Genomic DNA, 11,331 nt, shown 5'->3' on the forward strand with positions numbered 1-11,331 from the left:
CAACGCGTCGACCACACGCCCTAGCATAGCCTTTCTCGGAGGAACATCCATAATAGATCCAGTGCGCTTGACAAGATCTCCTTATTTAATAGCAGTATCACTACCAAAGACAACAATCCCGATATTTTCATTCTCAAGATTAAAGGCCATTCCTTTGACGCCGCTGGAAAATTCAACCATTTCACCTGCTTGAATCTCGTTCAATCCATAAACACGTGCAACCCCATCTCCAACTGAGACCACTAGTCCGATCTCATCCACTTTAAAATTCGTGTAAAAGTGGCTAATTCTACTTTCTAATAAAGTCATTAGTTCCGCAGCTCTTGGAGAGTTTTTCATTTGAAATGTTTTTGTATATTTCTAGAGTCAAGGGAGAATGCTGTTTCAGTTTATGCTGTTTTTCTAGTTAAGCTGCCTGGAGATTCAAATCATTTTCAGTCTGCTTTATAGTAGCAAGCATTGCATAGTTTCTATATAGTTGCAAGTTGAAGCAAAAAGGGTAGGTTTTGCAGCTATATGAAATGAAACATTAGACTTGTTCAAGCATCTATGGTAAGGAAATGAGTGAGGTAGCCTTTCCATATATATGAAACGCGCACTTTCTTATTTTGAAAGCATCTCTGGTAAGAAAATGGCATGAGTCACTTTTGCTGCTATATAAAATGAAAAATTGTTATATTACTAAGAATCCACTATTGTATTAGAGTGTGCTAGAAGAGAGAGAAGCTCTACCTTCTCTCTAGAAATGAATTTGTTCCTTCCTATCTACTTTTCTTTTACCTGGATCTAATTTCCAGCAGTCCGTGCGCATTTGTGTCCTTTCTTTCTATTTTTGTCTCCTGCCCATTGCAATTATCCCCCCCCCTTTATTTCTTACCTTTTATAGTATATTCACTTCATCTTCTCCAAATATTCTGCCATTTTTAATAATATTTTGAGCTCGTTTCTTTCATCTTCTCGTTAATTTCTCAACTGCTTGATTATCTATTGGGTCAAGGAACTCAGAAAATTCTGGTAGTATGAACTCCGAAGAGTTTCTAATTTTATTGGCCACAACTATGTAGCCCCTCCTTTGTTAGCTTTACCAGCTCCTCACTATGAATTGTTGTTTGAAGAAGTGGCTAATCATTTGCCACTTTCGCCAGACACACTTAGAAGGGTTCAAGAAGATGTTAATATTATCCTTGCGGGTGGTTCTGCTAGACATGAACCTGGTCCAAGCCAGGGTGCTTCTCACTCCTCCAAGCATTTTCAGACTAAGTCTATTGACTCTGTTACTAAGCAAGGTAACAATTCTACTCCTGTTCTTGAAGATTTACAAGACAGTATCCATGTGCATAATGGATTTTTGACTGTGTTTGTTCCCAGAGATGATATTGTTATTGATAATGTTGATATTGTTGCTACTGCTAACACTGGCACTACAGAACCCGTTGTTTTATCTACAAATCCCCCCTGTGTTGGTAAATTGGAACTCTATTGTTGTAAAATATATTCCTACTGTGGGCACTAGTCAAAGTAATAATGTTCAAATTGTATTCAATGAGGATGTTCTGCAACTCTTAAGCCACCTAAAGAATTTCTTGAGAATGCCAGGAAAATGTGGAGCACTAGTCTAATAGGCCACTTTATTGGTGGTAGTTTTGATTTCAAATATTTTCGTGATTTTGCTTTTAAAATTTGGAAGAACAAAGGCTTGCTGCAAGTTTTTTACGGCTCTAAAGGTTATTTCACCTTCAAGTTTTCTTCGATTCAAGAAAAAAATGAAATTTTGGCCCTGATATCTATTCAACTTGGTGGTCGAACTCTTTATTTGGCTCCATGGATGGAGGGAAACAAATTCAAAAAGAATGTGATTGATTTGATTCCTTGTTGGATTAAATTCGAAGAGGTACCTCATTCCTATTGGTCGCGGGAAGGTCTCACTTTCATAGCAAAAGCAGTTGGCACACCTTTAAAATTCGATGATTTCACAGCAAAGTTTGAGCCTACAAAGTACGCCTCTGTACAGGTTATGCTTTCTTATTCTAGTCCAAGGCCAGATTTTATCTGGGTACCAGTTCAAGATGACTGTGGTGAGGAAGAACTTGTTAAAGTTCACATCATTTACCCATAATTACCCTACTCTTATAGTCACGGTCAAGCTTCCGGTCACTCTTTTTCTAGATGTATCCATAACCCCCAGGAAGTTAAACCAGCTTCTAGAAACAGGCCTGGTGGAGTTAATCCCAGAGCTGCAAAAGTTACAAAGGCATACACTCAAAGCAAAGAAACTAACACAGTTAAGAGAGAACAAATTCAGGAAAATAAGGAAGCTGATGGAGATTTGACAGATGTGAACCCTGTAGTTTTTGGTGCTTTTTTGGGGTGTGACTTGGTTCTTGATTGTGATCTAACTTTAGATGATGTTCAGGTGGATGCAGATTTGGTTCACAATGGGGATGATGTGGAGAACTTTGACAAAGAATTGGACAACACAGTTTCGGTTCACAATTCGGAGAACTTGGAGATAAATAATTAGGAAAATGCTCCAATTGGCTTGGTGTCTACTACAGCTCAGATAGATCAAGATTTGGAACCTTCTCACTTAATTGTTGACAAAATTGTTGAGACTTTTCCAGCACAATCTCCAGGTCAGAAACGAAGGCGTGGTCGTAGCCGAGATGCTAGCTGTGTGCAGTCTTCATCTGCAGTGCCTGCATCAAACCCAGCGCCTGCAGCGCCCAAGACCAGCGCATCGGCTGCAATGACCTTAGCACCTCAACAACAGACGCATCCTGTTGTTATTGCTCTCAAAGCATCCAAGGCAGATTTGACTGATAAAGACTGATTCATAATGGTTGTAAACAGAAAAAGCCCTGCAAATAAAAGAAGTCCAAAACTGGCTGCGCAGCCAGCAAGCCTTAGACGGTTGTAATGAATTTTGCAGCTTGGAATGTAAGGGGCATCAACAAAGCCCCTCATCAAAAAGAGTTGCAAAATTTTATTTCTATTAATAATTTACATTTTATGGGTATCCTTCAAACTAAAGTAAATAGTGACAATGCCTTAGCTATTTCGAAGAAAATCAAAAAAGATTGGAAGTGGTTATTTAATTAAAATCACCATTATAATGGTCGAGTATGGGTTGGATGGAATCCTAATGTTTGGAATATTTCTCTACATTCTATGTCTAGCCAAGTCATCACTTGTAATGCTATTTTTTTAGAAAAGAATATTACTATGTTGGTTTCTTTTGTGTATGCACATAATGATGCTATTGATCGAGTTCCCCTTTGGGACTATTGCTTGACTTTGAGTACTAACACCTCTTCGTGGTGTCTTCTTGGTGATTTAACTGTGTAGTCAATCTTAGTGAAATTTCTGGTGGTAGGGAGCACTGGACTTCAGGCATGCAAGTCTTTAAAGACTGTCTTCCTAGCTGTGGTTTGGACAAGGTTCGTACAGTGGGGGACAACTTCACTTGGACAAATAAGCGCATCATTAATCCAGTGTTCAAATGTTTGGATATAATGGTTGAAATTGGGTTTGGTTCAATCTGTTTACTGAAGGAAATGTGTTTGTCAAACTTCGAGGTCTCATGGATCACAATGCTCTTCTTTTTGAAGAACCTATGCAGCTTCAAAAAATTAGTAAACCATTCCAGTTCTTTAATGATATGGTTGATGTCCCAGGGTTTCTGCTACTGTTGATAAAGCTTGGTCTTTGATTTGCTCAGGGTCCTGCTATGCTAAATTTGCTTCTAAACTCAAAGAAACGAATGTACTGCTTCGTCAACTAAACAGGGCACATGGTAATGTCTCATCTAATGTGTTAACTGCTAGAGCAAACCTTGCAGACCTTCAAGTGACTATGCTCAATAATCATGATCCGTCTCTTCTCTCCTTGGAGAAAGACCTGATCAATGTTCTAAATTTAGCTTTGGCTGAGGAAGAGAGTGTTTATACTTGCAAAAATCTAGGGTAAAATGGATGGGACTTGGAGATGGCAATAACTCCTTCTTCCATCAAAAATGCAAAGCAAACTGGAACCATAATAAAATCTTGGTACTTGAAGATGATTCAGGAACCTTAGTCCATGGCCAACAGCTTTGTGCAAATGTAGTTGTTCATTACTTCAAGAATTTGCTGGGGTCGGAGGTTACTCACACTGCCATTGATCTAGAATCTGTTGATTGTAAGGTCATTACGGAGACTCAAGCTACCCTTCTTAGTGCTGCTGTTAATGATGCTTTAATCTTCAACACCTTGAAGAAAATAAAGAAAAACAAGGCTCCTGGCCCAGATGGTGTCAATATAGAATTTTTTCTAGCAACTTGGAACACTACAGGTCCGGAATTTTGTGCTTCAATCAGAACCTTCTTTAACACTGGGTTTCTTCCTTCAGGTATGAACTCCACTCTCATCTCCCTTATTTAAAAAGTTGATTCCCCTACTAGAATGGCTGATTTTCGTCCAATATCACTTTGTACGGTCATGTACAAATGCATATCTAAGATCATAGCATCCAGACTCAAATTGATAATTCCTACAGTTATTGATATTGCTCAATCTGCATTTGTCCCGGGAAGACCTATTTCTGACAACATTTTTCTAGCTCAAGAATTATTCTGAGGTTATGATAGGGAATCAGGGGCCCCTAAATGTGCTCTAAAAATTAATCTTCATAAGGCTTTTGACTCCTTAAATTAGGACTTCATTTTGGCTGTCTTGACCTATTTTCATTTTCTTGAAATTGTGATTAAGTGGATCGAAGCTTGCTTATATACAACTAAGTTCTCGGTTAAACTAAATGGCATTATCCATGGGTATTTCAAAGGGACAAAGGGCATTCGTCAAGGGGACCCTTTGTCACCTTACATCTTTACCATGTGCATGCAAATTCTGTTTGGGCTTCTTAACAGGGTTCCTCTAGGCTTTCGATACCACTGGCGTTGCAAAGAAATGGGTCTAACCCATCTATTTTTTGCTGATGATGTGCTGTTTTTCAGTCATGGGTTTCAAGAATCTGTTATGCATATTATGAACTCCATTGCAAGGTTCTCAAATTGGAGTGGTCTAACCCCGAGCATCCATAAAAGTAACAGCTACCTGTGCAATTATGACAGTGACTTCACTACTTGGGTTGATTCGTTATTGATTCCCAGAGGCAACTTACCAGTTCGGTTTCTTGGGGTTCCTTTAATAACCACCCAGCTTTGTGTGAACGACTGTATGCCTCTCATAAACAAAATCATGAATAGACTGAGCTCTTGGACATCCTTGCTTCTGTCTTTGGCTGGAAGAACTTTGCTTATTAAATCGGTTATTTGTGCTCTCGAGGCATTTTAGTGTAATCATTTTCTTTTACCTGGAACCATACATGCAAATATTCAATCTCTTCTCACAAATTTTTTATGGCTTGGTAATATCAACCACAAAGGTGGTGCCAAGATTTCCTGGCAAACTGTGTGTCTTCCCCGAGAGGAATGAGGTCTTGGCTTGAGAAATATGTGTGAATGGAACAAGGCTCAAATCATTTGTCACTTGCTGAAAATAGTCACGAATTCAACCACTCTGTGGGCATCCTGGGTGAATAAAACTGTGCTCAAACGCAAGCACTTTTGGACTACTAAAATTCCATCAGATTGTTCTTGGATTTGGAGAAAAGTGCTAAAACTTCGTCCTTTGGCTATGCAATTTGTGTCATTCAGAATTGGAAATGGTGAGTCCATCTCTCTTTGGTTCGATCCTTGGTGGAAAAATACTTGCTTAGCTTCTACTATGTCTTCTCCCATTATTTCTCAATGTGGTTTACACCATTGTGACAAACTCAATGCTATTATTTGTAATGGTGAGTGGTTACTCCCGAGAGCCAACCCTCGAAGCCATCACTTGGATCCAATGTTGGTGCATTGGCTATCAAACTTTGAGCCTCCAACTCTGCATGTAGGGCCTGATATTTTATTGTGGAATGGTATTGATACTACTAAGGCAAAAACCTGGGAATTCTGGGACTCTATTCGTTTTAAAGCTGAGATGGTTCCTTGGCACACAGGGGTTTGGCATAAACTTCGCGTGAATCGCTATGCACATCACCAATCGATTTCTTGTCACGGAATATTTCAGACTCTAGCTCGTCTCCATAGATTTCGCCTTGTGGAATCACAACAATGCTTCTTGTGTATTTGTGCTTGAGAAACAGACTCGCATATTTTTCTTCATTGTTCTTACAGCAATTGGATTCTACGCAGTCTAATGTCACCGTTAGATATTGTCATTCATGGGGAGTCCTGGAACAGTTTCATCACCTATCTGATACATCTCCCGGATAAAACTAAGAGCATTCTGGCTCTTTGTTGTGCTCAAATTTTCTTCTATCATATTTGGCGTGAGCTTAATGTGCGAGCTCATGATTCGGGTGTTTTTGGTCCAAGGAAGCTGCTAACTAGGATCCGGAAAGATTTTATTGCTAGACTTAACAGCTCGGCTTGGTTTTCCAAAGTGCTAGATAGTAGACCAGATTGTATTCATTGTATTAGCTTATAGTAGGTTTCTTTTGATTGCTTTCTATTTCCAATCTTTTTCCTTAGATTGGTAATAGATAGTCTCTCTATGGCATGTCATAGAGCATAGGGTAAATCCTTGTTGTTTCTTTCTTGTTTTGTTGATATATACATAATTTAGCAAAAAAAAAAGAAGCCATTGTTGGAGTATTAAGCAACTCAAACAACAACATTATGTTGACTGTAAGCTACAGAATGCGAGGTTAGGAAGAGTTAGAAGCAACATTATGTTGACTGTGAGCGAGGAGTTATATGCGAGTACTGCTAACTAGCCCATAGAAGACAGTAGCTATACTTGCTAAGACACCTAGCTAGTATTAACAACAAGAGCAACAAGCAAGATTTACTCGCTCATCAGCAGACGGACCCCTCTGCTTCCTTGCTAGATTAGAAGCCAGACAAGTTGTTTTAACTTCACTAAAACACACTTACTATAACAACTTTAGATTTGGCTAATAAAGGACCTAAGTGAATAATGGAATTTGATGTGTCGGGGTTGCCCGAAGGGCTATCTAGTCCGATCAACTGCGTGAGCCGTAGCGCGCGAGCGCGCGTACTCTTCCTCTATCTATAGAGCGAGACTCCACCCAAATCTTCCATTCATTGGGTGACGCCTTCTTTTCTATGAACACCCCGCCGCTGAATGATGAACTTTGCCAGTTTTTGCCTGCGACCCGATCAGGGGGAAACACACAAGCCCTTACCCGCCTGAATGGAATGAATATCTCCCTCGTCTGGTCGAGAAGGGAGAAAGCCCGAGGAATTGGACTGTGACTCTTCTATTATATTATGAAGAAGTCCATTCTCTTCATGATCGATCCACGTCCTACCGTAGTGCCCTGAGAACCTGGCTTGCTTGGCTTACAAAGATAGCTTACTAACGTGAAGTATTTTTTTGTTGATTGCATGAGCTAGCCAACAACCCCCCCCCCCTTACTCACCTCTCGCTCTAGAAAAAGCCCTTTCTCAGGAAAGAATGCTCTGAGAGCTGCCCCCTACTCTATAGAAATAGATGGAAATGCCCTCCTTGATCAATGCGAAATTGATCGAGATGGAATCATGATTTAATTGGAAATGCGTAAGTAAGAGGAGATGGTAGTAAACGGGCATTCTATATACTATGATTCGCCTTTTTCATTTCTTTTATTTTATAGAAACTAGTGATGTACTTCTATAGCCTTTAGCCTTTCTAGTGAAGTTCACTCTTTTGGTATTGGAAACCTCCCTATCTTCTTTTAGCAGCAGAAAATTCATTCTTCTTTGCTGCTACAACGCGCGGTTTCTATTAGCATATTTATTTACTTGAGGCATAGGCATAGGCGGGATAGGGCTTTGCTTTAGCATAGGGCGAAAAAGAAGCTCTATAAGCCGAAATTGAGTACCTGTAAACCCTTGAGTTCCTTTTCTTTATAATAGGGTAGGGGGCGGCTTTGAAGCTATAGAAACAAAAAGGCTACTTACTTTGCGCTTTACGATAGGAGCTTGCGCGTGGCCCCCCCAAGCTATATAGGAAATCAAATAGCATAAGCATCGCAGCGGCTACTCTTTTGCGCTAGGAGTTTTCAATTTCTCGTTTAGTTTTGCTCTCATTTAGGAGTGAAAAGGAACTTATGAGATGAACATAATCAATATCTCTCCTTTCTTTGGTTAGGAACAATCCACAATAGCTTTCCTTAATGTCGAATAACATAGCGAGCGGCTACTAGCTTGATGCGGATCTTACTTATGAGCTTAGGTTCCATAGCTTTATGAGCCTTCAACAAAAATAGAATAGATTTGCTTAGCGGCGACTACTTTCTTTCTAGTAGCTTCTTCATTTTAGGAGCCATTTATTTGGTGTAAAACCACATAGCTTGCTCTGAAACTATTGCATTGATAAGGAGGGCTTACCGGTACAATAAAGCAGTCCATGTATTAATCCTTCGCAAACGTTGCTCTAAAACTCTTTTAGCTTGAGCGAGTGCAATTTATATTATACTTGCTCACGCAAGTTATTTCTTGCGCTCGCTCTAGAAGCAAGGATAGTTTTGCAATGTAATTACGCGGGCCTTACTAGCTTTCCTGCTTGGTTGTACAGCTAATAATTCAAGCCTATTTTACTATTCTACAACTTGAAAATGGCTCCTAAAGTTATTGAATTACTCTGCTCCTAAGCTATTAAGCTATCTAGGATCCGAAATTCTTTGATATTAAATACCTCGCTAAGCAAGATAGTTGCTCCTCTCCTAAAGTACTAGCACGAGGTAATAGCAAAAGCAAAGCTAGTAGTCAGCCGTTGTTATCTCTTCCTATATAGCATAGCTTCCAAATAGCCCAAAGTTGTTATCCTATAGAGCTTCCACCCTCCCTACGCTAAATCAAAGGAGCTACTAGAACAACTAAGGTAGTAGCCTTTGATTTAGCTCTAGCAGCTAGGAATTGAGCTTAAAAGCTTTGGTTTCATTTAGCTGTAGCTTCTTTTTTTATTTAAAGCCTGTATCAGCTTGGAGCACACTCGATTGAACTCACACAGGGAGCAGTTTTACCCAACAACGGTGTTACAGGACGTCGACATTGGCCAATGAGGAGATTTGGCGGCAAAGAGCTGCTCAAAAAGGGTCATGGTTGGCCAAGTACATCCTCTTGTGCCTCTCCCCTCTCTCTAAAGGGTCTTGGTGTCGAAGAAGGCTCGTGGCGCATGTGCGTGGATTAGGATTCTCGCACCCTTAACAAGATCATAGTAAAGAATCGCTATCCTTTGCCAAGTGTCGAGGATAGATGTCTGATTTCCATTTGACTAGTTAAGGGAGCCCGTTACTTCACCAAGATAGACTTAAAGTCGGGATACCACCAAGTGCAAGTGGTGGAAGGCATTGGAAGATCGTGTTAAAGACAAGGCAAGAGTTATATGAATGGGTCGTTATGCCATTCGGCCCTATTACGGTAAGGCCAACGCACCTGCAACCTTTATGCGGCTGATGAACGATGTTCTTAGGCCCTATTTAGATTGGATGAATTCGTCACGGTCTATGACGACGACATCTAGTTTATAGAAATACCTGGGAGGAGCATCTGAAACACGTATAGGCTGTTCTAGAAGCTCTGCATGAGCACCAGCTGAAAGCCCATACGGAGAAGAGCTTACTTATGAGCAAAAAAGGATGAGGGAGCTGGTATACTTTTGGCACATCATCGGCTCATCCGGAGTCAAGATAGATCCTGAGAAGATGAAGTCTGTCCGAGAATGGTCAACCCTCAAGTCCCTGTCGGAGGTAAGGAGTTTCCTCGGCATGACCAACTACCTCCGCACTAAAGACTCATAAAAAATGACTCCCAGTTGATCTTACTCGGGGCCCAGAAAAGAAAACAGACATGTCCTTTCGAGATGGGGAGAGGATCCAGAGCGTGCATTCCGGGCACTTAAGAAGAAAGTATGCAAAGGGCCAGTTCTGGCCATGCCAAACGTTCAGAAGTCGTTTGAAATCAAGATGGACGCTTCTGGTCATGCCTTGGGAGCCGTGTTATGGCAAGATGACCGAGTGGTCGCGTACCACAGTGAGATGTTCAATACAGTCCTCTTAAACTTTCCCCATACGAGAAGGAGATGTCCAACGGCGACGGGGTGTGTGTGCTCTATACAGCACGTCGAAGCAGTCCAACAGGATGTTGGGGCTTTATCAGCCCAATACCTTCTTGGCCATGGGAAAAGCACCACCATAGATTTCGTAGGACGATTTTCCTATCTCTTAAAGGGGGGAATAACGGAGTTTTTATCATAGTCGACCTTTTGAATTCAGTAAGATAGCCATTTTGTACCAGGTCGATGCGCTGGCCAAATTCTGCTTTTAAAATGTAGTGGTATAATGATGTCTTTCTAAAAAAGATGTTGCAATATTCAATCATCATTCATCAAGCGCTTTATCTCATCTGCCTTCTATGTATTCCTTTGTGGCCGTTAACGAGAGCAAATGAAGAGGAGCACAGTACCCCCCGCACGAACAAACATAACTTCCTCGTAGGTCGTTATACTAATCAATCGATCGGGCCAGAATTTACAGAAACCTACATTTTTCAATTGATCATTAGCAATCGAAAATGGAACTCAGTCCTGGGGAATTATAAAGATAGATGTGCCGGATCAAAACCTTCTTCATTATTGGAACAAGATCGCTTAACAAAGCTAGGAATTTCATCAAGAGCTTGAAGGTTTGTACCCATTAATTTATGTTTGGAGACATCTTCTTCTCAAGACTTATTTTCCCTCCTCTCAGAGGTGGAATTCATCCTCAACTGGATCAGACCAATATGCTAAGCACAACCAACTCTTTTTCGCTAAGAAAAAAAGGTGCTCAGACAAGGCACTTGCCGAGTGTTGATGCTCTCATGCTTTCAGGCGGCGGGATTTTGCTTCTTTCTATAATTCTAAGAGCCGGAGATAAAACCCTGGTCGGCCGGCTAGTCTCTTTCTGGGCTGACCCTCCTGACTCATGATTGTCAAAGATCATGTCGAGTGTGAGCTGGGGTTGAAGGCCAAAGGTTATTGGTTTGGTAATGAATGGGATTAGACTTGGCCAGCGCGAGGAAAATCCGTCCAGCACTTGGAGCGACTCCGGATCTGGAATCAATAACTGATCATGTCTGATTAGAGCACCGGTTCCGCCATTGGGAGTGGATTCGATAAGAGTCATAGCGGAGTCGAGAACTAGCAGCTACTGTTGGAAGATGGAATTGTTTACTTCGCCAACTCTTCTTTCAAAACCTCGACCTAAAGTAAAGTAGATATAAAAAGAAGTCAGGGAGACCTTTAT

The 11,331-nt window shown here is 40.8% G+C and overlaps 1 protein-coding gene across 1 annotated transcript; it reads left to right on the plus strand.

The window, feature by feature from the left end:
• The first annotated feature begins 3,971 nt into the window (after positions 1-3,971).
• On the plus strand, positions 3,972-9,236 carry LOC141715113 (uncharacterized). Its single transcript, XM_074518605.1, has 3 exons — positions 3,972-4,386; positions 4,819-5,038; positions 9,017-9,236. Exons 1-3 carry the CDS (start codon positions 3,972-3,974, stop codon positions 9,234-9,236), a joined length of 855 nt encoding a protein of 284 aa, XP_074374706.1.
• Positions 9,237-11,331: the final 2,095 nt, after the last annotated feature.

This window comes from Apium graveolens, chromosome 1 (assembly GCF_009905375.1).
Source record: "Apium graveolens cultivar Ventura chromosome 1, ASM990537v1, whole genome shotgun sequence".
In the NCBI taxonomy this organism is placed as follows: Eukaryota; Viridiplantae; Streptophyta; class Magnoliopsida; order Apiales; family Apiaceae; genus Apium; species Apium graveolens.

Coding starts and splice junctions, on each gene's coding strand:
- LOC141715113 (XM_074518605.1), top strand. CDS start 3,972: ATGGGACTTGGAGATGGCAATAACTCCTTCTTCCATCAAAAATGCAAA. Junction 4,387..4,818: donor CACTGGGTTTCTTCCTTCAG/GTATGAACTCCA, acceptor GGTATTTCAAAG/GGACAAAGGGCATTCGTCAA. Junction 5,039..9,016: donor ATTATGAACTCCATTGCAAG/GTTCTCAAATTG, acceptor TTTTATTTAAAG/CCTGTATCAGCTTGGAGCAC.